This window comes from Lithobates pipiens, unplaced genomic scaffold (genome assembly GCF_037356315.1).
Source record: "Lithobates pipiens isolate NorthernLeopardFrog02 unplaced genomic scaffold, aLitPip1_a1.2 Scaffold_6, whole genome shotgun sequence".
NCBI classification, from domain to species: domain Eukaryota; kingdom Metazoa; phylum Chordata; class Amphibia; order Anura; family Ranidae; genus Lithobates; species Lithobates pipiens.
The window spans coordinates 7446809-7473882 of NW_027507881.1; the positions used below are offsets into that span (position 1 = coordinate 7446809).

The 27074-nt window shown below is 46.2% G+C and overlaps 1 protein-coding gene across 4 annotated transcripts in view; it reads left to right on the forward strand.

The window, feature by feature from the left end:
• LOC143958211 (multiple epidermal growth factor-like domains protein 11) overlaps positions 1-27074 on the forward strand; it is a 970559-nt gene that overhangs the window by 662252 nt on the left and 281233 nt on the right. For all 4 annotated transcript variants that reach the window (XM_077467688.1, XM_077467691.1, XM_077467690.1 and 1 more), the window contains one exon: positions 2168-2342. In XM_077467688.1, the coding sequence (XP_077323814.1) occupies positions 2168-2342 (175 nt within the window). The remainder of the gene's footprint in view (positions 1-2167; positions 2343-27074) is intronic.

The window sequence follows — 27074 nt, forward strand, 5'->3', positions numbered from 1 at the left end:
CCCTAAAGTGTTAAGGGGAAAAATAGAAGAAAAGATTTAACAATTACTTATGTGATGTGTTAAAATGTGTTAGACCCCCCTAATCAATTGACTGGTGAAATAAATTAAATAAATAACATCTACACCTCATCACTTTGTTTTTTATAGTTGGCTAATTAGAATTAGGTTTATCACTGAGGGTCTAACACAGGTGTAGGCGAAAAAAAATACTATAAATAGTATCACCAGACTTTTTCACCAATCAACAGCAGATTCTGGACTTTTTCAATCACTCTTTCGTAATATTTCTTCTAATATTTTTCTTTTAACATTTTTGATTTTGATTTTTTGGGCCACATATATCTACGACACAGAGGGTCCAACACATTTTCATTCATTTTTCTTTCCATTCACCCATATTTTACCATATTTCTTTTGATCATAGTAGGAGTGAACAAGCATACTCATAATCATATTCATTTTTCACCTTGACCACTTTCTTCGGCCAAAACTTCTGTCAAACACCAGACAGAGGGTCCAACATGGAAATCCATTTATTTGTGGTATTTTTTTCTAGTTTTCTTTTTGGATTTTATAGGCCGACTTCACACAGAACTTTTTATGTAGCAGCACTTTGTAAGCATATTATATATCAACATATCATATTTTTTCTTCCATTGGGTCAGAGGGTTAGCGCCATTCCTACACTTTTTCTTTTTCTCATTTCTCTTACTCTACCTGTGGGTAGAAGTAAATTGTAGAGGCAGTTTCTCCCCTCTAAACCATAATTGCACTTTTTCATATACTCAGTGACGCAGTATCATCTTTTATTTTTCTTAAGGGGGAACTCTGATGGGGACACTGATGTAAGGGGAAAACTCTGGGGACATCTGATGTAAGGGGGAGTTCTGATGGGGAGTCGTTTGTAAAGGGGGGTATTGATGTAAGGGGGGACTAATGGAGACATTGATGTAAGGGGAGTCTCTGATGGGCACTGATGTAAGGGGGAAACTCTGATGGGGGACACTTATGTAGGGGGGAATGCTGGTGGGGACACTGATGTAAGGGGGAAACTCTGGGGACACCTGATGTATGGGGGGAACTCTAGGGACACCTGATTTAAGGGGGAGTTCTGATGGGGAATCCTTTGTAAAAGGTGGTATTGATGTAAGGGGGGGACTAATGGAGACATTGATGAAAGGGAAGTCTCTGATGGGCACTGATGTAAGGGGGAAACTCTGATGGGGACACTTATGTAGGGGGGAATGCTGGTGGGGACACTGATGTAAGGGGGAAACTCTGGGGACACCTGATGTAAGGGGGAAACTCTGGGGACACCTGATGTAAGGGGGAGTTCAGATGGGCAATCCTTTGTAAAGGGGGGTATTGATGTAAGGGGGGACTAATGGAGACATTGATGAAAGGGGAGTCTCTGATGGGCACTGATGTAAGGGGGAAACTCTGATGGGGACACTTATGTAGGGGGGAATGCTGGTGGGGACACCTGATGTAAGGGGGAAACTCTGGGGACACCTGATGTAAGGGGGAGTTCAGATGGGCAATCCTTTGTAAAGGGGGGTATTGATGTAAGGGGAGACTAATGGAGACATTGATGTAAGGGGGGTCTCTGATGGGCAATGATGGGGGGGGGTGGCGACTTTATTTTATTCTCTTCTTAATCAAATCATGCTGGTTACAAAAAAAGATGCTAATAAAATGAATACATTTTTTTTTTTTCGGGCCGCAAATATTTGTAAAATATAGAGTGTGGCCCTTGTATGGAAAAGTTTGGAGCCCCTCTGATCTGAACAGATGCTGCCCATCAATATGCAATGCTTCAGAATCCCTGAAAGTTTTCAGTCTGATCCGGAATCGAAGTCTCGGTAGGATTACGCCTCTTATCTGAGCCGCAGTTTTCCTTCCTATTTCCTTTGTTTGCAAAATAATCTCTCTCTCTCCCTCCTTCTTCGCACATTTAAATAATAGATTTTTCTCCCCGAGGAGCCAGGTTACGGCAGATGAATGAACTGCAGGGCTACTGCGGGTGAATGAATTGCAGGAAGTAGGGTCCCAGCCTTGCTGGCCGCTGACACCACGATGTATGGCTTTAATTAGTGCTCCAGCGCACCCCACCGTTCCATACTGACAAGTCTTTCTCTGTCTCTCTCTTTTCTCTCTTCTCTCACAGCTGCCACCCTCTGTCTGGGGAGTGCACCTGCAGGGCAGGTTGGAGCGGCCTCTACTGCGAGGAACCCTGCCGCCCCGGCTTCTACGGAGAGGGCTGCCAGCAGCTGTGTGCTTGCTTCAACGGGGCCGACTGCGACGGCGTGACCGGGAGGTGCCTCTGCGCTCCAGGATACACGGTAGGAACAGGGTCAAGAATTCAGTTGGGCTTTAAAAAAAAAAAAAAAAAAAAAAGGAAATGGCAGTAACCTGTAGCAACCAATCAACATTTATTAATCCGAGTTCAGCGGAGGGGAATTAATCGTTTTTTCCTGGGCTGCTGCGCTTTGCACATGGCCATTGTTCTTTGCACGCCTTTATTTAACCAAAGTCCAATAGCCGGGCCTAGTCCGGTCTCTGGGGGAGTCAATTGGAGCCTTGAGCCTTATATATCTTTGTTTCAAGTGTTTATGTCTTAATATTTCTTTATAATTACATTGAGTTGTGTAGGAAAGTGTGCCTTGGGCTTCAAACGGAGGTCCTAGACTAGAGGCATGCGTGTTTACGGGCTGAGAATCGGTAACCTTTTATACAGGGAAGCATAACATTACAGTCATATGTGAAATTAAGCGATACGATACGTATTGATTTTCTAAGTGAGAAGAAGTTAACGCAACTCCTGCAGGGGACGGGTTTTAAGCTTAACTCCAGGGACAACATACACTATATTGTCACAAGTATTGGGACACCTGCCTTTACATGCACATGAACTTTAATGGCATCCCAGTCTTAGCTGCAGGAGAGAACTGATTCTTCCACATGCTGGTCCAGCCGCCTCCCTATCCCTGTGCTACTGCGCCCCTCCCCCCTGCAGCGCTGCCGGGGGTTTCCCCCCTCCCGCTTGCTGCTGCAGGGCATCTATCAGGAGGGACAGTGAGAAAGGAGGCGGTAAATGTATAATTTACTGGCCCCTTCCTTGTCTTAATGGATAGTCAGTGATCAGTACCAACCACTAACTGTTTTTTTTTTTTTTTTTTTTTTACTATGCCTCAGTTTATGAATGAACAGGATGTACAGAGCTCTTCCTGTTCATTCTTTCTGTGCAGCTGAGTCTGCAAAGAAAGGGACTGATGAATCGGTCCTCAATCCCCTTCTCGGTCTAAAAAAATGAGACATCAGGGGTCTGTTTAGGGCGAGAAAGGAGGCGGTAAATGTATAATTTACTGGCCCCTTCCTTGTCTTAACGGATAGTCAGTGATCAGTACCGATCACTGTGTGGATTTTTTTTTTTTTTTTACTATGCCTCAGTTTATGAATCAACGGGAAGCTCTGCACAGAGCTCTTCCTGTTCATTCCTTCTGTGCAGCTGAGGCTGCAAAGAAAGGGACTGTCAGAAACCATGAATCAGGCCAAGACAGAAGTTTAGTTACATAACACCTGTTTAATAATAAAAGAAAAAAAGAACAGATGTAGTCAAAACATAATCAAAGTTCAGTAACCGGAATGGATAGTCAGCCAAGCCAGAAGTCAGGGATCAATGTAGTGGAACAGCAAGCAGGATCTGGAGACAGAAGAGATGTCATCAAAGCAAGTCTTGAACAGGATCGCAGGAGAATGTTTCTGTGATGTTGACCAAGGCGAAGGCAGAGAACCTCTGGACTGGACAGCTTAAAGAGGAAGTAAACTCTGATGGGTTTACTTCCTCTTTGTTTCCCTGCAGAGATAAAGCATAATGGACTACTATGCATTGCATAGTAGTCCATTATGTGTCACTTACCTGACACAGGAGCCAGCGAAGTCACCGCTGTCCCCTGTAGCACGAAGCGTCTATCTTCCTTCCGGGTATTGCTGCTCAGGCTCTGTGAGTGGTCGGAGCAGTGATGACATCAGTCTGGCGCATGTGCGCGGGAGCCGTAATGTTTGCCTTCACTTGCGGCGCGCCCAGTGCACCTGCGCTGTTGTCTACGGTGCGCATTGCGCCGTAGAAAGCGGTGCCCTATTTTTGTAAAATATCTCCTTAACCATGTAGTTTAACCACTTTCAGACCGGACCAATTTGCTGGTCAAAGACCAGACCACTTTTTGTGATTCGACACTGCGTCGCTTTAACTGACAATTGCGCGGTCGTGCGACTTGGCTCCCAAACAAAATTGACGTCCTTTTTTTCCCCACAAATAGAGCTTTCTTTTGGTGGTATTTGATCACCCCTGCGGTTTTTATTTTTTGCGCTATAAACAAAAATAGAGCCACAATTTTGAAAAAAACGCATTCTTTTTTACTTTTTGTTATAATAAATATCCCCCAAAAATATATAAAAAAAACATTTTTTTCCCTCACTTTAGGCCGATACGTATTCTTCTACATATTTTTGGTAAAAAAAATCACAATAAGCGATTATTGATTGGTTTGCGCAAAAGTTATAGCGTTTACAAAATAGGGATAGTTTTATAGCATTTTTATTAATAATTTTTTATTATTTTTTTTTTACTAGTAATGGCGGCGATCAGCGATTTTTATTGTGACTGCGACATTGTGGGGGACCCATCGGACATTTTTGACACATTTTTGGGACCATTGTCATTCATACAATACTCACTGCTATATAAATGCAGTGATTCCTGTGTAAATGACACTGGCAGTGAAGGGGTTAACCAGTGGGTGGCAGTGTATGGGGTTAAGTGTTCCTAGGGGCGTGTTACTAACTGTGGGGGGGTTGGGCTTTCATTTAGTGAACACTGATCTCTGCTCCAATCACATGGAGCAGAGATCAGCGTCACTAGTTGCTAGGCAGAATGGAGAAATTTTGTTTACAACGGCATTTCTTCATGCGGCCGCCCCGTGAGGCGATCGCGGGTATGCCCGCGGCGATCAAGTCCGCGGGTCCCGCGACCAGACTCACGGAGGTCCCGACCAGCGCGGGAGCGCGCCGCCGGTGGCGCGCTCCCGATGGCAGGGCGGCACATTTAATCTTCAAAGCCAAAAAGGACCACTTCTCATATACAATCTCAACGGCCGCAAACCAACCACGGGAACTGTTTAAACTGGTTAATCAATCAATGAATCCGGTGTGCCTAGAACCCCCAGAAAGCGAATCCCAGGATTACTGTGACAAACTGTCGGATTTTTTCATCGATAAAGTCAAAACCATCAGGGAAACAATTTGTCAGAAGAAAACATCCAACCTCAGACAGCAAATACATAAAGAGGATGTCCGCACCAACATACCGCAACCGCCAAAATTTTCACTATCCCCAATTACCGTAGACACCGCAAAAAACATCATTAATAAACTGCGTGACAGTACCTCACCTATTGACATCATCCCCACAAAACTACTGAAAGAATGCTCCGACATCGTGGCTCCAACCATAACCCACCTCATAAACCGATCATTCCACGAAGGGATTGTTCCCAGCATCCTCAAACAAGGCATCGTCAAACCTCTACTCAAGAAACCAAACCTGGACCCTCAGGATCCAAACAACCGTAGGCCGATTACAAGCCTCAACACCATTTCTAAGATCATGGAGAAAGCTGTAGTACATCAGCTACAACTCCACCTGGATACTCACAAACTCCTGGACCCGCTGCAATCAGGCTTCCGCCCGGGTCATGGAACAGAAACGGCTCTCCTCAAGATTTGGGATGACGCCCTCGAAGCAGCAGATGACGGAGAGCCGTGTCTCCTCGTACTGCTAGACCTAAGTGCAGCGTTTGATACAGTAGATCACAATACTCTACTCGTCCGCCTCACAGAAGTAGCCGGAGTCCAAGACATAGATCTCCAATGGTTCGCGTCCTTCCTAGGAAATCGGTCACAGACAGTGAAACTAGGAAAATTCCTCTCCGAAACTTGGGCAGTCACCTGCGGAGTCCCTCAAGGCTCTCCGTTGTCACCCGTTCTCTTCAACATTTACATTCGCCCACTCCTTCAAATCATCAGATGCTCAGATCTCTGCTTCCACTCTTACGCTGACGACACGCAACTTTATTTCCGGATCAATGGAAAAAAAGATCACCAACAACAACTTGAAAACTGCCTCAAATCAATAGAGGATTGGATGACCATCAACTCCCTCCAGCTGAACCAATCAAAGACAGAGCTTCTTATCTTACACCCAAATCATAAGCCCGCAACCAAAACCTCCTGGTCTCCACCAACCGTCTTTGGGCAGACTATCTCCCCAAAGACCAAAGCGAAGAGTCTCTGGGTTATTTTAGACGCACAAATGTCAATGGATGCGCAAATAGGATCTGTAGTCAGTGGATCTCACCATCTGCTGCGCATGCTTCGCAGACTCCTCCCTTTTATCCCAAAGAATGACAAAGCAGTGGTAGTTGGAACAATCATTAATTCACGACTGGACTACGCAAACTCGCTTTACATAGGATTACCACAATATCAACTTGCGCGATTACAACTGATCCAAAACACGGCGGCAAGGCTGATAACAGGAAAAAAACCCTGGGAATCCATTTCTCCTTCACTGAGGAGCTTACATTGGCTAACCGTAAAAAATCGGATCATGTTCAAGACCCTTTGCCTCACCCACAAATGCGTGCATAGAGAAGCTCCGCAATACCTAATGGAGAAAATAAATCATTACACACCAAACCGCAGTCTTCGATCAGCCAACAAAAACCTCCTCCTCGTGCCCAAAGCCCGGTATAAATCCAAGGGTGATCGGAGATTCGCTGTCCAAGGGCCTCGGCTATGGAATGCTCTACCAATCAACATCCGCCAGGAAGAAAATCACCTAGCTTTTAGGAAAAAACTCAAGACCTTCCTCTTTTAGCAGATGATCAAAGCTCGCCACAGCGCCTAGAGGCGATTCAGTTCGCATTGTGCGCTATATAAGTATTTCATTCATTCATTCATTCAAAGGGACGTACATGTACGCCCATTTGCCTGCCCGTGCCATTCTGTCGACGTACATCGTCGTGCGCTGGTCGGCAAGTGGTTAAGGAGATATTTCTTGGACCTACAGATAAGCCTTAATCTAGGCTTACCTGTAGGTCAAAGTGGTTTTTAAGGGTTTACAACCACTTTAAGTAGGCAGGACTGACGAGCAGGATATCATCAACAGCTGAGTAACTGTGGAGAGATGGGAGCTGGCAATTAGCCGACAGATAAGCAGCCAGCTCAGAGAAAGAAGGGCTGAGCCCAGCCCTGACAGGGACTGATGAATCGGTCCTCAGTCCCCTTCTCTGTCTCAAAAATGAGACATCAGGGGTCTGTTTAGACCCCTGATATTTCACCAAAGACCCTAACCAGGGTTCCTAAAAAAATATTTAAAATAAAATTTAAAAAATAATATAAAATAAAATGGTAAAAAGTAAAAAAAAATAAAAAATAAACACTGCTGACACCAGTGATGGAACTACCAGGGTCACAATGGTTGCACTTGCGACTGGGCTTTGGCATTCCGCCACTGTGGGGGGACTCCAAGACGGCAGGAAGGTGGGCCGCTACAGGACCCACGATGGGAGCAAAATGCCCTGTGATCAATGGGAAGGGCCCCAGTTGGGGACCAGGGGGGGACCCTTCATGACTTCTTGCACCGAGGCCCAGAAGGTCCTAGTTACATCTGTGATTGGTCCCTTTTGTCTTCTGTTTTGCAAAACCAATAGAATTAAATTTATAAAAAAAAAAATAATAATAATAATAATTCATCAGTAACCATAACCAGCACTAAACCCCTATTTCCATACCAGTTCCATGATGTCACGTGCACATGGCTAGGATTGTATCCAGAAATGACAGTGACATAGAAAACCTTTTGGTGGCCCATTTTACTTCCCTAAGCCAGCAATGACCTCATTATTATCTATCATATTTAGACCTCGTTGACACTGTTTTATATGTTCTTTCTCACCTCTGAGAGCATGGAAGACATGGGAAGTCGGGGTCAGGCACGGGGTAAGAGGTCCTCCAAAAAAAAAGTCCTATTCTGTAATCAGCTCTGATCTCGGTAGGATTAGACTTTGATTCCAGGGCTGATGTAGTTGTAGATTTATCAGTAAGATGAGGATGAGCAAAATCACTTCATATGATGTGGTTAAAAAAAAAAAAAAAAAAAAAAAAACTGTACAAGCATTTATTGTGTTTAAAAAATATATTCAGGTTGATTTACTAAAGACAAATAGTCTGTTAACTTTACAAAGGAAATTGCACTTAGCTCAGTGAATGTGGTGAAAATTCTCATTGAAAGAAACTAGGAATATACTTATAACATTTTTGTTGCAATAAATACGAGTACCTTTTTTTTTTTTTGAGTACTCGCAGATACTAATTTCCGATACCTACCGCAACTACTTTGTTTACACTTCAGTTGTCAGCAATGGTACATAGCATTGAAATGCTATGAATAGATATATATATATATATATATATTTATTTATTTATTTATTTATTTGAGCTTTTTTTTGAGCTTTTTTAATGTGAAATGTATGACTAAATATATGTTAAAGGTGCAAAATATTAACAAACAAATCAAACAATTTTTTTTTTTAATTATTAATAGTTTATAAAAATAAAATAAAAACAATAAACAAAATCAGCAGCAAAATAATTAAGAAGGAAGGAAAATAATGAGTTAATTAGGGCTGATTAGAGTATATTAAGAGTTAATAAGGGGTTAAACAGAGGAACATTTAATAATGCTATATATATATATATTTACTTTTTTTACATAACAGATTGCTTTAAACTGACTTCATCTGCAGATCAAAGTTCATGAATAAACAGAAAGATACAAAAAGAAACAACGCTTATTTTTTTTAGATTTCTGTTTCAGCAGCTGAGCAATGTTGTTGATAAACATTGCTCGGTTGCTTATTTTTTTTTTTTTGACAGCTCCAATTGCTGGGACTTCATTTACACTTCAGCTGTCAACAGGGGAACCCCACTGACAGCTAAATGATTCATCGGTTGTTAAGGACGTGGTGGCCCCTCTCCTTAACAACCGCTAAATTTCCATGTTTTTTTAATTTTTACATTTTTTTTTTAACTGTTAGTGGAAGAATCCCGCTGACAGCTGAAAGAACTGAGCATGTAAGTAACAGTTTCAGGTATCGAAACATTTGCATGAGTGCCGATACTTGTGCAAATGCTTAGTATTGGCACTTATATCGGTATCGATAAACCCCTAGAAGAAACCCAAGGAAAATTTAAAAGACAGTATACTATATTGTCAAAAGTATTAGGACACCTGCCTTTACACGCACATGAACTTTAATGGCATCCCGGTCTTAGTCCGTAGGGTTCAATATTGAGTTTTTCAGCTATAACAGCTTCAACTCTTTTGGGAAGGCCGTCCACAAGGTTTAGGAGTGTGTCTATGGGAATGTTTGACCATTCTTCCAGAAGCACATTTGTGAGGTCAGGCACTGATGTTGGACGAGAAGGCCTGGCTCGCAGTCTCCGCTCTAATTCATCCCAAAGATGTTTGGGTTGAGGTCAGGACTCTGTGCAGGACAGTCAAGTTCTTCCACCCCAAATGTTCTCATCCATGTCTTTATGGACCTTGCTTTGTGCACTGGTGTGCAGTCATGTTGGAACAGGAAGGGGCCGTCCCCAAACTGTTCTCCCAAAAAGTTGGGAGCATGAAATTGGCCAAAATGTCTTGGTATGCTGACGCCTTCAGAGTTCCCTTCACTGGAACTAAGGGGCCAAGCAACCAAAACAACCCCCACACCATAATCCCCCCTCCACCAAATGCACAAAGCAAGGTCCATAAAGACTTTATGTTATTAGTAGTCTTTTTACATAGTGTGTGTTTTTATTTTTTTTGGGTTATAATAAATTTTGTACATGTTTAACTTTTTTTGAAGGAACGGTGGTATTCTAGTACCCATGTGAAGTCTGATTTGTACCGTCAATAGCGGTTTTTCTTTTCTTTCTTTTATTTCATTTTGAACTTCCTCTTCCAGCAGGTTGTATTCAGGAGATAAAGGTTTGATATATAATCTCATCTGTAATACAACAGATCTCCCGGAGAGGGTTTAAATTGGCAAGATTTAGGCTTGAAAATCTCTAATTATAGACGACTAATGCAAAACTGTGACAAACGCGCCCCCCATCAAGACCTTGTTCATCGGCTTCTGCTTTTATAATACACATAGTATAGCGCGCACTATGAGAAAGTTATCCATCGATCAGGATTGGCCAAGAATTTAGAGGGGAAATGTATAGCCCCCCAACCACTTTGTAATAGTTCCCCCTTACACCAGGTGTCCCCCTCACAGTTCCCCCCTTACACCAGGTTTCCCCATCAGAGTGCCTCTGACTCCTTACATCAAAGCCCTATAAGTTCTCCCCCTTACGTCAGGTGTCCCCATAAGAGTGCCCCCCCCCTTTACATCAGGTGTCCCCATCAGAATGACCCCTTGCATCAGGTGTCCCCGTCAGAGTTCCCCCTTACATCAGGTGTCCTCATCAGAATGACCCCTTACATCAGGTGTCCCCGTCAGAGTTCCCCCTTACATCAGGTGTTCCCATCAGAGTTCTCCCTTACATTAAGTGTATCAAAGTGCCCCACCTTACATCAGGTGTCCTCATCAGAGTTCCCTCTTACATCAGGTGTCCCCATCAAAGTGCCCCCCCTTACATCAGGTGTCCCCATCAGAGTACCCCCCCTCCCTTACATCAGGTGTTCCTATCAGAATGCCTCTTACATCAGGTGACCCCATCAGAGTTCCCCCTTACATCAGATGTCCCCATCAGAGTACCCCCCCCCTCCCTTACATCAGGTGTTCCTATCAGAATGCCTCTTACATCAGGTGACCCCATCAGAGTTCCCCCTTACATCAGGTGTCCCCATCAGAGTTCCCCCTTACATTAAGTGTATCAGAGTGCCCCCCTTACATCAGGTGTCCCCATCAGAGTTCCCTCTTACATCAGGTGTCCCCATCAAACTGCCCCCCCCTTACATCAGGTGTCCCCATCAAACTGCCCCCCCCTCACATTAGGTTTCCCCATCAGAGTTCCCTCTTACATCAGGTGTTCCCATCAAGGTGCCCCCCTTACATCAGGTGTCCCCATCAGAGTTCCCCCTTACATCAGGTGTCCCCATCAAAGTGCCCCCCCTTACATCAGGTGTGCCCATCAGAGTTCCCTCTTACATCAGGTGTCCCCATCAGAGTTCCCTCTTACATCAGGTGTCCCCATCACAGTGCCCCCCTTACATCAGGTGTCCCCATCAGAGTTCCCCCTTACATCAGGTGTCCCCATCAGAGTTCCCCCTTACATCAGGTGTCCCCATCAAAGTGCCCCCCCTTACATCAGGTGTCCCCATCAGAATGCTGCTTACATCAGGTGTCCCCATCAGAGTTCCCCCTTACATCAGGTGTCCCCATCAAAGTGCCCCCCCTTACATCAGGTGTCCCCATCAGAATGCTGCTTACATCAGGTGTCCCCATCAGAGTTCCCCCTTATATCAGGTGTCCCCATCAGAGTTCCCCCTTACATCAGGTGTCCCCATCAGAGTTCCCCCTTACATCAGGTGTCCCCGTCAGAGTTCCCCCTTACATCAGGTGTCCCCGTCAGAGTTCCCCTTTACATCAGGTGTCCCCGTCAGAGTTCCCCCTTACATCAGGTGTCCCCATCAGAATGCCCCCTTACATCAGGTGTCCTCATCAGAATGCCCCCTTACATCAGTTGACACAGTTGCACAGTATAACACACTACATTCAATCATTATAATGCACACTACATTCGATCCGGCACTACCAAAGTCCTAGACGGTCTCTTAGCGGGGGGGTCTTGCAGTAAACTTATAATTGTGGATCCCTGGTTGTTCTTGGGAAAGAATAAAACATAAAAGGAAGTTGATATCAGCGGCTCCTCTGCACCATCCAGCACCGCTGATCGATTTTTAGATTGCAAGCTCCGTTATTTGTTTTTTGCTCTGCGCACTTTTGAAAAATAAATGATCCTTCAGAGTCGATGTTTCCCCCATGACTGCGGCCTCATTAGTTCTTGTAAAGACTCGGCCCCCTCCTCTTAAATCTTAACAAGTCCGGAGCGCAGGACACTCATGTTTATTTGCTAAGCTCAGCTGTTGGCTCAGAAAATGCTGCAGCTGCAGAAAAGCGTCCAGATCTGCCCACGGAGTTCAAATGCCACCGCGCTGCGAGCGTCTCCAGAGCGGGGAATGGCTGTCCTGGCCTCAGTCTCTGCTCATACCATCTGCCAGGACCGCCATTCACGTAGGACGCCCTGCCAGGCCCTCCTGCTGCTTCACACGGCTGCCCCCTGGGAATCATCCCCTTTGGCCCTGAGTATAATGTCGCTCAGGCTCCACTCACACCTGAGCGTTTGGTAAACGCACGCAACAAGAGCGCGTTTGTGCGCGCTTTTATAAAACGCTTGAAAAATGCACATCGCGTTTGCAGTGATGTTTATTGCTAATGTCACCCCAGCGGTGCATTTTGCTGCATACAAAAACATGCAAAAAAAAAAAACACCGGAAAACGTGCAGTAAAAAAAAATGCGCAAAACTGAATGCGGCAAAAAGCCTTTGCCTTGTTTGTTGCGCGTAGGTCAGCCCACTGAAATGAATGGGCCGGACTATGTGTGTAGCCTGAGAATGCTCACTTAGCTCCATTCAGCCTTCGCAATTTGAAATTGTGGGCAGAATCGGCACAATTGTGCTCGCGATTATAAGGTGCGATGGCCATTTATGTGCCATTGACTTTTAATGGCACCCCAAATGCAACGCGACTGTCGCGTGGCAACACTGGCAAATCACGTGAAGTTTGTCACTTGGAAAGGTGTAGGAGCTTCTTTTCGGGTGACAAACAGTGGCGGCCGTTGCTCCAGACCGCCAACCCCCAACTCCCCCCCCCCCCCGGTTGGTAGGTTGGTCAGTCGCAACCACCCCCCACCCCCCATCGCTCGCTCGCCAGCCCACCATGCATCAGCACTTACCCCATCCAGGTCAAGGGCAGCGCTTCCTCATCGGCTTCACCCAGTATCTCCTCGGCTTCACAGCGGCTTCCCCTACGTCTTCGCCTCCTCCTCCTTGGCTTCTCGGCGGCTTCCCCTGCGTCTTCTCCTCCTCCTTGGCAGCCAATACGATCGCTTCTCCTCTCGGCCAATTGGGTCTCAGGACCTGCTTCCTGATTGGACAGGAGGAGAATCAGGAAGACAATAGCGAATATTATTTCACTATTGTCACCCAACTGGGTGGGCTCAGGGCGCAGTGCTCTGCACCCTGAGCCCACCTTTTTTTGAAAAACTCCATTGGAATCCATGTGTCCAGTGCCCTGCATGTAGATTAGGGGCGGGCACATGGATTAGGGGGACGATGCCCCTGGACACCGTATGGCCCACTGGTGACAAACATCCATAGGACAGCTCATTCAAGTGAATGGGCTGGCCCAATGCGACACTCAAAATCAGTTCAAAATTGCTCTTGGAAAATTTCATAGCGGGATCGCTCATTCCCCTTATGGGGTCTGCCTTTCACACCTAGCATTTGTGAAACACACTCTTTTGCTTTTTTTTTTTTTGCATGACATGCTTAGGGCAGCTCATTGATTACAATGGGTTGCCCTGTGCACAGAAACATGGAAATGTAGCTCTTGATATTATTCTCTGTGTTCTGGTTTGAGCAGATTTTACTGCGCATTTATTGCACATTTTTGTACGTGACAAAACACATATCTGCTTCCCACATTTGGGGTGCACTTAATAATTATTGGCACCACAGGAGTGATGCACTTTTTTGTGGGTTCTGGGAAACATGCAGATGTAAATGGGGCCTTAGAATTCTTGTACTCAGTACTGATATATGAGCATCAGATTCATGGCAGAAATGTGAGGATGGGCTGCATAGTAAATACGCGCATTCGCATGTACACATGCATACAAATTGTTCTCGCTTTCCTTAGGGTGTGTTGTGTACTGGTGAGTCCTCTAGTAGTTCATTGATCTTAATGGACTTCAGTAATGGTAAGCAAGTATGGAAGGTATGGTGGTATGGGAGGTAAGGTGATACAAGAGGTAAGGAAGTACAGGAGGTATGGAGGTACGGCAAGTAGGGAGGTAGGGAAGTAAGGAAGTATGGGAGGTAAGGAGGTACGGTAAGTAGGGAGGTATGAAGGTAGGGAAGTAAAGAGGTATGGGAGGTATGGCTGTACGGGACGTATGTGAGGTTAGGAGGTATGGAAGGTATGAAGGTACGGTAAGTAGGGAGGTAGGGAAGTAGGTATGGAGGTACAGGATATATGGGAGGTAAGGAAGTATGTGAAGTAAGGAGGTACAGAAGGTATGGGAGGTATGGACGTAAAGGAGAAATGGAGGTACAAAAGTACAGGAGATATAGGAGGTATGTAGGTACGGGAGGTACAGGAAATATGTAGGTACAGAAGGTATGTAGGCATGGGAGTTATGGCGGTAAGGAGGTATGGAGGCACAGGATGTATGGGAGGTATGGAAGTAGAGAAAGTAGGAAGGTATGGAGGTAGGGAAGTAAGGAGTTACAGGAGGTTGGGAGGTATAGAGGTACAAGATGTATGGGAGGTAAGTAAGTACGGGAGGCACTGGACATATGGGAGGTACTGGAGGTATGGAAGGTATAGCGTTACGGGAGGTACAGGAGGTATGGGTGGTACAGTAAGTAGGAAGGTATGGAAGTAGGGATGCAAGGAGGTATGAGAGGTATGGAGGTACAGGACATATGGGAGATAAGGAGGTATGGGAGCTATGGGACGAATGGGAGGCAGTGAAATATAGGAGGTATGGGAGATATGTAGGTAAGGGAAGTACAGGAGGTATGTAGGTATGGGAGGTATGGAAGGTATGGGAGGTACAGGAGGTAAGGTGATACAAGAGGTAAGGCAGTACTGGGGGTATGGAGGTATGGTAAGTAGGGAGGTAGGGGGTATGGAGATACGGGAGGTATGGAGGTATTGGACATAAAGGAGGTAAATGAGGTGTTGAGTTGCGGAAGGTACAGGAGGTATGGCATTGCAGGAGGTATGGGAGGTAAGGAAGGTATGAAGGTACGGTAAGTAGGAAGGTATGGAGGTAGGGTAGTAAGGAGGTTAGGAGGTACAGAAGGTATGGGAGGTAAGGGGGTACAGAGCTACAGGAGGTACATGAGGTATGGAGGTATGGAGGTACGGATCCTTGCATTTCACCCGTCATCTTCTGATATCGGGTTCAATGCCTTATGGTTTGTAGCGACAAAAAAATTATAAATGCACATTTTTCCCTGCAAATTCACCTGCATTTTTTTTTTTTTTTTACAAAAGGTAAACTTAGCCTTTCGTTCCCCAGTGGGCAGTGTTGGTGTGATGATGAAGCGGAAGCACGCGCCCCTCTGTATGTGAACGCACGATACATCTATATATATCACAGGTCATTCATTGTAGTGCATTATGGGTTCCTCAATGTTACTTTTCAACATTTACAACCACCATTGTGCTGACTGTAAATGACGGGGAATTAGAAGCTGAGATGGGACTGAGTCACGTCTAGAACATGAGAACAGTGTGCTCAGTGCTAAACATGCGTTCTGCAGAAGGAATTCATAGCCGTATAGTAAATCCTTACTAAACTTTATATCAAACCTGATATCCTGATCACAAGGGGAAGGGAAATACTGCAGTGCGAGGTCAGATTGTATGATCACCTTCTACCATTTCCTTCAGGAAAGATACATTGTCTTATAATGGCGATATAATATACAAGCAATGCAGCAGATTCCAGAATCACGTGGGAGCTTGGAGTCCATGCAGGGGTTACCTCCCGAGCAGTAACCATGTGTGATATTATCAGTGAAATACTCATACATGCAATATCTATTCCCTCAAAGAAAGGGGGCATGTCACTAGGGGCCCCTACAGACGCTAACTTGTGTTTGCCTTTTCCCCTGTAGACATGTGAGGAATGACGTTCAAATTGATTCGTTATGTTACTAGTTTCATTTAGTTTATTTGCTTTGTTTCATTCAGTTCAGTTTATTAACTTTCTAACGAATTCCACATTTTTGAAAAGATTCAAATTTGGATCTGTCGAAAAATGTATTGGCCGATTCAAATTCTGTGAAGAATAGCTGGTTGTTAAGGAAGGTGGCTGCCACGTCCTTAACAACCGGCGGCCACGTCCTTAACAACCGAAGACTCATCAGCTGTCAGTGCGCTTTCCAACTGACAGCTGAAATGTAAACAAGAAAATGCAATAGAAAAGTCAGAAAAAAAACATGTCTGGTATAAAATCTAAGGGAAACCTAGGTCACCCCCCCAGAATCCATGACCAGACCTCTTTATCCGAGCATGCAGCCCAGCAGCAACATGGGAGGGGTGCTTTTGGCTACACCCCAAAGCACCTTGTCCCCATGTTGATGGGGACAAGGGACTCTTCCCCTCAACCCTGGGCTGTAGGGGGCTTACCAGAATCTGGAAGCCCCCTTTAATCAGGCCCCACCCCCCCCCCCCCCGGATCCTGGCTACCACCTATGTCAGTGATGGTGAATCTTGGCATCCCAGATGTTTTGGAACTACATTTCCCATGATGCTCATGCACTCTGCAGTGTAGTGGAGCATCATGGGAAATGTAGTTCCAAAGCATCTGGGGTACCAAGGTTCACTATCACTGCCCTATGTGAACGAGCATTGACCTCAAATGGGACCTTGCAGATTTGTTTTTTTATCATTTTAGAAATGTTTTAAAAAAAATTAACACGATGCGCCCAGCCTGGCATTTCAGACAAAATGGTAATTCTAACCAATTAGATTACAACTGTTGTGTCCACAGCTGGTAATAATGGAAGGCGACATCAGGTTGGCTCGCGCCCCCCCCCCCCCCGTGGTCATGAACCTTTTACATTAAAGGCGCTATTATGGAATTTAAGAAACCATTTTATTTGGAATTCAAAGTTTTCGAAGTCATCACATTTGGGAAGGCGCCTTATCTGGAAAGGTTCACGCGTTCCGGGCATCCAGTGACTGTATTTATTTTCTTCTTCTTTGGCAGTTGGCATGGAGAACCCGAGTGTGCCGCGCCTCGGTGACCAAGGCCGGCGCTCCAACGAATGTTCTACTTTCTCTCCTATGGAGCCGGCGGAGGAGCGCTCTGGCAGTTTATTAATTAAAGAGCTCATAATAATTCTTCTTTTAATATCAGTGTGCCTCCAGGTCAGCGCGGAAGTGACAGAGTGGTCCTGATATGTCTTTTGATGAATTATGCACTGGTGAGAATTTAAGGGTTTATTTATAAACCAGCTTACTCGATAAGCGAAGAGCAATGTAGGGAGAAGCATAGCAACCCATTAGAATTCCTCCTATTCTGATCCCATCCACTAGAATTATGGGGTCCATTTAGTGCAGAACTAAACTCTCTTAATCAACATGGAGTAGTTTTAATGCTTATGCTGCTAGCATTAGTAAATAGATAAAAAAAGGTATAGAATATACAGTATGTGTGTATATATATATATTAGATAAAAAAGGAGGAAGGAATGGGACTTTGTACGAGGCATGTCACTGAATTAGTACCTTGTTCATTGAATTATTTATTGATTACAAATCAAGTTAAAAAGTCAATCTTTGGTAAAGGACACAATATACTGTAAATAACAGTTCACTTGTATGAGTTTACAGTTATTATACAAAGTAAAATACAACATGATTAGCAATGGTGGGGGGGGGGGGGTTGGGGCGACAGGATGGTTATTTTACCCCAGGGCTGGAATGCATGGCAGTCTCCCCCCTTCCCTTTAAACAGGCTTGGGGGCGGGGCCTTACCTCCTATGCATCGGCATCATGATTTGACGCCCTACTCAGTGCATCATCACGCCCCTTACCGGGGATAAAAGCGGCTCGTGCTGGCCAGCTGACCACATGGGCTATTCACACGACAGGGATGCCAGGCATGCGCACATCCACAGAATCACACACGTGGTCGTGACATGTTCACCTGGTCTTCACCTCACCTCAGCCCCCGGGGGGAGATCATCACCCCCCTTGGACACAGGTTTGGCGTCACCATTGGGCTGCATTGTAAGTTATGGACCTTTTTTTTGAGAGATGGTTCTCCGTTTAAAGGGTATCCTATAGTTATAGATATGTTATTGATTTAATTTCCACACTCTGCACCCCCCCCCCCATTACTCCACATTCTACCCCCTCTATATCCCCCAATACTCTTTATTCTGCACCCCTTTCATCCCCGATCACTCCACACTCTGCACCCCCTGCATCCCCATTATTCCCCACTCTGTATCCCCCATTACTCCGCACTCTTTCCTACCCTACATCTCCAATTACTCCGCACTCTGAACCCCCTTCTTCCCCAATTACTTCTGCACCCCCTACATCCCCAATTATTTCACACTCTGCACCCCCTACATCCCCAATTACTACACACTCTGAACCCCCTTCTTCCCCAATTACTTCTGCACCCCCTACATCCCCAATTATTTCACACTCTGCACCCCCTACTTCCCCAATTACTACACACTCTGCACCCCCTACATCCCCAATTACTTCACACTCTACACCCCCTACATCCCCATTATTCCACACTCTGCACCCCCTACAACCCCATTATTACATACTCTGCACCTCCTACATCCCCAATTACTCCACACTCTTCACCCCCTACATCCCCAATTACTCCACACTCTGCACCCCCTACATCCCCAATTACTTCACACTCTGCACCTCCTACTTCCGCAATTACTACACACTCTGCACCCCCTACATCCCCAATTACTTCACACTCAGCTCCCCCTACATCCCCAATTACTACACACTCTGCACCCCCTACATCCCCAATTACTACACACTCTGCACCCCCTACATCCCCAATTACTACACACTCTGAACCCCCTTCTCCCCCAATTACTTCTGCATCCCCAATCATTTCACACTCTGCACCCCCTACATCCCCAATTACTACACACTCTGCACCCCCTACTTCCCCAATTACTACACACTCTGCATCCCCTACATCCCCAATTACTTCACACTCTGCACCCCCTACTTCCCCAATTACTACACACTCTGCACCCCCTACATCCCCAATTACTCCACACTCTCCACCCCCTACATCCCCAATTACTTCACACTCTGCACCCCCTACATCCCAAATTACTCCACACTCTGCACCCCCTACTTCCACCAATTACTCCACACTCTGCACCCCCTACATCCCCAATTACTACACACTCTGCTCCCCCTACTTCCCAAATTACTCCACACTCTGCACCCCCTACTTCCACCAATTACTCCACACTCTGCACCCCCTACATCCCCAATTACTACACACTCTGCTCCCCCTACTTCCCCAATTACTCCACACTCTGCACCCCCTACATCCCCAATTACTTCACACTCTGCACCCCCTACATTCCCAATTACTTCACACTCTGCACCCCCTACATCCCCAATTACTCCACACTCTGCACCCCCTACTTCCCCAATTACTCCACACTCTGCACCCCCTACATCCCCAATTACTCCCCACTCTGCACCCCCTACATCCCCAATTAATTCACACTCTGCACCCCCTACTTCCCCAGTTACTTCACACTCTGCTCCCCCTACATCCCCCATTACTCCACACTCTGCACACCCTACTTCTCCTATTATTCCACACTCTGCACCCCCTACATCCCCATTATTCCATACTCTGTACCCCCTCTATCCCCATTACTCAACACTGTACCCCCTATATCCCCATTACTCCACACTCTGCACCCCCTACATCCCCCATTACTCCACACTCTGCATCCTCATGATTTCCACACTCTGTGCCCCCTGCATCCCCCATTACCCCACATTTTGCAAACCCTGGACCAATGCATCCTCCAACACACTTCACTCTGCACCCCTACATCCCCCTGGCACACTGCGCCCCCTCTAATATTTGGGCTGTTCCCACTCCATGATTTTGAGTGAAGTATTACCTGTAGAGGATTCTTTCTGTAGCAATGGTGATGGTGCACTCTGCACAGCTCACAGCTGACCCTCTGAAGTTGTCATGCGGTGAGCCCCGCCGGGCCATGGCTCAGACCATGCATGTGGGGGATTCTGGAAGTTGTAGGCAGGGATGAGGAGCAGAGATAAGGGGCGAGCTGGGCCTTGTATCCCCATATCAGAGGCCCTGACCACTCAGTGCTGTGCCCAGATGCAGCATAGGTCAGCATAACATAGACAGGTCTAAACTCTGCACCCCGTTCTTCCTGGATGCACAACAATGCCGGGATTGAATGCACAGGGCATAAAGTCCAGGTAAGCTCAGAAAACGATGTTACCTGTAAATCAGGTTGCACAAATTCAAAAGTGGTTGTTAACGCTTACATATACCCAGTGAAGTGACTGGCCTCAGGTGATACACAGAGATGAATAGTGCTGGGCAAGTGATTCGGACCAAGCATAGGTTTGGCCTGAATATCACCTGTTCAGCAAACACCCGAATTTGCGGATGTTCACCCGCTTTGCCCAATCAGGGCATAGTGAATAGTTGGTTGTTAAGGATCGGGCCAGGAGGCCGACTGCTGCGTCCTTAACAACGGATGAGTCATCAGCTGTCGATGGGCTTCCACGCTGATAGCTGAATGAAAAATAGAACATTGCTGGCCATAGAAAAATGGGAAAAAAAGATGGGGGGGAGCACCACACCAATTTGGGGGGTAACACCACACCATTTTTTTTTTTTTTTTTTATGTTGTGAGGGCCCCCCTCCCAAAATCCATACTATCCAAGCTCGCCCCCCTCCTGAACCATACCAGGCTACATGCCCTCAACATGGGGGAGGGGTGCTTTGGGGCAGAGGGAGCTCTGTCCCCCCTCCACCTTAAAGCACCTTCTCCCCATGTTGATGAGGACAAGGGCCTCTTCCCCACAACCCTGGGCGGTGGTTGTGGGGGTCTGCGGGGACAGGGGGCTTATTGGAATCCAGGAGGCTATGTGAGTGAGTACATTGTACCCCTACTCATTCACCAAAAAAAAGGGGGCAAAGAGAAATAAAAACACACAGTTTTTGACAATTCCTTTATTTAAAAAAAAAATAATAATAATAAATGTCCACCAGTGTAGATCCATCATCAATCACGAAGTCTGCTGCCAAGGCTGGACCCAAAAATCGAAAGAAAAAAAAAAACGCTCCACCCGCAATGAAGGCTCACCGTCGCGTGCCTGCTCCGCCATCTGACAGTTCTTAAAGAGGAACTGCAGTCTGCTCACATAATTTGTAATAAAAACATCTTTGCCATTCCGAAGTTTCCCTCCAACTACTTTGCATATTATTCTATATATACTGTGATTCTGTACTTGCCAAATATGCTGCGGAAATCTCCCTCCACTGAGTCTGGCTGCAGCCATTTTAACTGTGGGCAGCTGAAGCTGCTGCCTGTTCACTTCCTGGATTTACACAGACACACGGAGGCATGCCTCCGGCTCTGCAGCCCTCATTGGCCCTCTTATGACTCATCCCTCTCCCTTCCTGGCAAACTCTCAGGAGATTGAGAGAGAGAGAGCTGTGCATGATGTCATAAGCCTAGGCCATTGATGGCCAACCTTGGCAACCCCAGATGTTTTGGAACAACATTTTCCCTCTGTAGTATAGATGAGAATCATGGGAAATATAGTTCCAAAACCTCTGGGGTGCCAAGGTCTGCCATCACTGGCCTAGGCTAATGACCAGACAAGAAACAGGAAGTGAGCTTTATAAGGGATTTACTGGCAGAAAAAAAAAAAAATGTTTTGCTATCCAAAGTTAAAACAACAACAAGGGCAGAAGATTTAACAGATGGAAAGATGAAAAAATTATGGAAGTTTCTTTAAATAAGTAAGGGGCGAGACCAGTTGGCAATGTCACCTGGTGGCAGCGCCCCCATGTGATGTCACCAACCCCCACATGCACCGATCGTTGAGGAAGGGAAACACCTCCTTTCACACAGCACACAGGAAAAGAGCTGAGGCTGTCAATCACAGGCTGTGTGCTGGAGCTCCCTCCCCTGTCACCTTTTTCTTTTGGTGTCAGGAAAACGTGTCAGAGGTGACTGATGGCAGAGGAAGGAGGCAGCAGAGAGAAATGACACTGAGTGTTCTGGAGTGAGACAAGTACGCACTATAGAGGGATGTGCTTTGTTCATATTTAATGTCTGAGGTTTACAACCACTTTAATGGATGCCAGTATTATCCCGGTGTAGAAGTGAAGGGGGCATCTGCATCTTTTGGGAGAACCTCTTTTCATCTGTCGGGTATGAGATTTCGGGCTGGGACAGCTCTTGCGTGACCTCCGCCTTCCATCGCTCTTCTGCATTCATCTGGGGAGATCTGGAGGGAATGCGCAGAGACTGCCTGTGCAAAATATGTGCAGCCTGCTTAATTACACATAAAATGTACAATAACGGCAATTGCTATTATCAATTATGTACATATGCGAGGAAAACATTAACCGAGGCAATTATACATTTCCTGCAATTGCTAAATTAAAAGAACATGCAGAAAAAGCTGGAGAAAAAAAAGTGCTGCGCAAATCCGCACCCCCCCCCCCAACCACCAACGCTTATGTCTTAAAGAGGAACCACACTCTCTTTAACCACTTCAGCCCCGGAAGGATTTACCCCCTCAATGACCAGGCCATTTTTTGCGATACGGCACTGCGTCGCTTTAAATGACTATTACGCTGTCGTATTTTTTTTTTGCGATACGGCACTGCGTCGCTTTAACTGACTATTATGTAGTCGTTGTACCCAAACAAAAATTGATGTCCTTTTTTTCCTACAAATAGAGCTTTCTTTTGGTGGTTCTTGATGACCTCTGCGTTTTATTTTATTTTTTTTAATTTTTTTTAAAAAAGACCAACAATTGGAAAAAAAAACCCAATATTTTTTATTTTCTGCTATAAAACACACCCAATTTAAAAAAAAAAAAATTGAAAGAACTAATTTCTTCATCAATTTAGGCCAATATGTATTCTGCTACATATTTTTTATTAAAAAGAAACAAAAAAAAAAATAAGCGTATATTGATTGGTTTGCGCAAAAGTTATAGCGTCTACAAAATAGGAGATAGATTTATGTCATTTTTATTTTTTCTATTTTTTTTTTTACTAGTAATAACAGCAATCAGCGATTTTTTTTTTAATGTTTTTTTTTTTGTATTTTTTTTTTTTTTAAATATTTGTATTTATGTATTTATTTATTTTTTTCAGGATTGCGGAGGACAGATCGGACCTTATTTACACAGGCAAATCTCTGTTCTGTCAATGCAGGGAACGATCGAAGGTGGCCGGCGGACATCGAGCCTGCCGGTCCCACTGATTGGCTCCCCCGCTGGCCAATGGGCACACCCACAGATCGCGGTGTACGAGCCAAATGTACACCTACGGCGATTTGCACAGCTGAGCCAACCTGCCACAGCAGGGGAGCGGGTACCTCTCAAAACCAGGTACCCCTTACCCCCAAAAAAAGTGCCAAATGAGGGTGCAGACAAGTGGAGCTTCACCTTTTGAGTGGAGCTCCATTTAATGAAGATATTGTACATGTTAGATTAGTCAGTGGTTGCCAACTAATCAAGTAAAGAGGGCCTCAAATGTGGCCCCCTGACATCACCAAAGGAAAAATGTCACCAGCACACCAGGAATTCCCAAAAATGGGTCCAAAGCTTTATTAGCGAGCATATTACAGCAGTAGGCAACGTTTCAGAGCCACACAAGACCCCTTCATCAGATATGCCTGATGAAGGGGTCCTGCGTGGCTCCGAAACGTTGCCTTCTGCTGTAACGATGTGATCGCAAACAAAACTTTTTGAACCGATTTTTGGAGATCCCTGGTGTGCTGGTGACATTTTTTGTTTTGACTTTAAATAGTTGCAGACGTTGGTCACCACAGCACCCAACTCATTTGCACAGCCATTTCAACAGGAACGTATGCACTGGGATTAGTATGCTTGATGACATCACCAAAGGGCACATAATGTTCAATATATGTAAAGCTGGAGAGGACTGTCAGAGACTGCATACCCAATAGAAGAGATGAGGGTCAGAGAGTGAGGACAGGATACATTGTTGGCTGGTGGGATGTTGCAGAAGACAATACGAAACTGGAAACATGTTACATGAGGATAGTAGAGATCAATGCTATTACCCTAATTAATGTTCCCACTACAGATGGCTGAGGTCTGAGGGCTGCACAATTTGAGTTGTTGAGTGGATGGAGCCTGATGGGGAACTCTGAGACTAGTTCCTCATCAGGTCTGCCTGCCAGAGCAGATCACAGGGGTCAGGAGGATAGAGAACAGAGGTTATCAGAGCAGATGACAGGGGTCAGGAGGGTAGAAAACAGGGATTATCAGAGCAGAGGACAGGGGTCACGAGGGTAGAGAACAGGAGTTATCAGAGCAGAGGACAGGGGTCATGAGGGTAGAGAACAGGGGTTATCAGAGCAGAGGACAGGGGTCATGAGGGTAGAGAACAGGGGTTATCAGAGCAGAGGACAGGGTTCAGAAGGGTAGAGAACAGGGGTTATCAGAGCAGAGGACAGGGTTCAGAAGGGTAGAGAACAGGGGTTATCAGAGCAGAGGACAGGGGTCATGAGGGTAGAGAACAGGGGTTATCAGAGCAGAGGACAGGGTTCAGAAGGGTAGAGAACAGGGGTTATCAGAGCAGAGGACAGGGGGTCAGCAGGGCAGAAAATGGGTCACAAGGGCAGAGGTCGGGTATCAGCAGGGCAGAGGTCGGGGATCAGCAGGGCAGCGGTCGGGGGTCAGCAGGGCAGAGGTCGGGGTCAGGGGTCAGCGGGGCAGAGGTCAGGGGGTCAGCAGGGCAGTGTACAGGGTTCAGCAAGACAGAGGATTGTGGTCATGAGGGTAGAGAACAGGGGTTATCAGAGCAGAGAACAGGGGTCAGAAGGGTAGAGAACAGGGGTTATCAGAGCAGAGGACAGGGATCATGAGGGTAGAGAACAGGGGTTATCAGAGCAGAGGACAGGGATCATGAGGGTAGAGAACAGGGGTTATCAGAGCAGAGGACAGGGGGTCCGCAGGGCAGAAAACGGGTCACAAGGGCAGAGGTCAGGGATCAGCAGGGCAGCGGTCAGGGGTCAGCAGGGCAGCCATCAGGGGGTCAGCAGGGCAGAGGTCAGGGGGTCAGCAGGGCAGAGGTCAGGGGGTCAGCAGGGCAGTGTACAGGGTTCAGCAGGACAGAGGATAGTGGTCAGCAGTGCAGAGGATAGGTGTCAGAATGGCAGAGAACAGGGTTCACAAGGGCAGAGGAAAGTGGGTCAGCAGTGCAGCAGACAGGGGTCAGTAGGGCAATGTACAGGGGTCAGCAGAGCAGAAGACAGTGATCAGCAGAGATGAGGACAGGGTCACTCAGTAGATCCCCCCCCCCCCCCCCCCCCACACACAGACCAGTGACATGTCCCAGGAGGTTGTGGAAGTGGAAACAAGTACCTGTCAAGACTAGGTACCTCCTTCCCTAAGTAAATAGGGCAGGAGGAGTAACCAATTCAGGAGAGGAGGCAGTGGTGGCCGGAGACCGATGGGTGGATTGGTGGCTGCATGATCTACCCTTTCTAAGCTGGAGGGACCCCTATGTTAGGGCCCTCTGCATAGCAGAACCCACCTATGGACTGGGCCTGAACCACAGGTGCGTGAGGCCTAGCAAAGTATACAGTAGTTTCTCTCTATTCCTTCAGGTTGAAGCGTAAAGTGTAATTTTGTGTAGAAGAACTGGTGGAGGAAAACCAGTGTTCAGCGTTCCTTTCCTCCAAATGACTTTGTATTCGGTGTCGGGACAGATGTCACTGGCAAGTGTAAAAAGACATTATCCTTCTGGTGTGGCGCTTTGTGCAGTGCTGTGGCCTCAAAGGGATCTAACTTACGCAGGAATATAATTTTATCATGCTAACACTTGACTTTGGTAATAATTATTAACCCGGCAGCATGCGATTTCCCCCACGCTGCCCCACTAGACATGGTTATCTCTAATGATCCTTGGTTCAGCATTTTATCTCCATTCTATTAGGGCAGGGGTCTCCAAACTTTTAAAACAAAGGGCCAACTTATTGTCCTTCACACTTTATGAGGACCAGATAGTGGCCAGTGAGGGCAGAAAATGTCCCAGGCCCGGCATCATTGAGAATTAATATGGCCTCAGGGTTGGGCAATAGGTGTAGTGTGCTTATTAGTAGGAGGAATAGTATCCCATCATTGCTTTCGGTGGAAGAAATGGTGCCCTGTTGGTTTCAGTGGGAGGAATAGCACCTTAAGGGCCAGGTAAAGGCTAGCAAAGGGCCACATCTGGCCCTCGGGCTGCAGTTTAGAGATCCTTGTATTAGGGGTTAGTACTAATTGCAGAGTTTTGGTTTATTTGTTCGGTCTCAGGGTCAGTGTTCTGGGTGATTCCGACATATTATCAGTCTTTTTTTCCTGTTTACCAGCCCTGGTGACCAATGTGTAGCACAATACTCAGATTCTTACCTCCCCTCCAATGTCTTGCAGTCAGCTCTCTATTCCCAACCATTTTCGGTCTCCATGCTGTTCTCCTTCCTTTATAGACCTGCTTGTGTTATCTGGTCTTCCAGCTTCTCTTTATCTAGTTCCTGCTAATCCCTTACCTGTCCCCCGCTCCCCTCCCTGCCAATCCAGGCTGATCCAAGCTCCCCGCCTTCACCTCCCTAGAAATGAACTGCTTCATCTGATTCCCGTCAGTGTGTCGGTGGCCTTTAACCAGTCCTAATCAATGTCCCTGCGCCTCGTTAATGAGGCTTTTATCTCCTTGATTTATTTCCAATATGTCGCGTGTACAGCTGCCCGCTAATCCCAGTGACCTGTCACTCACTGCCCCTCCTGACCGGCAGGAGCTTGGCAGCTATTTCACATCCTCATCGCTTTAAAACTCGTCTTAATTAGACTTGGGCAAAGGCCACTAAATGTCTGAGATCTACTGTACAGTCTGTCCCCGTCCATTGA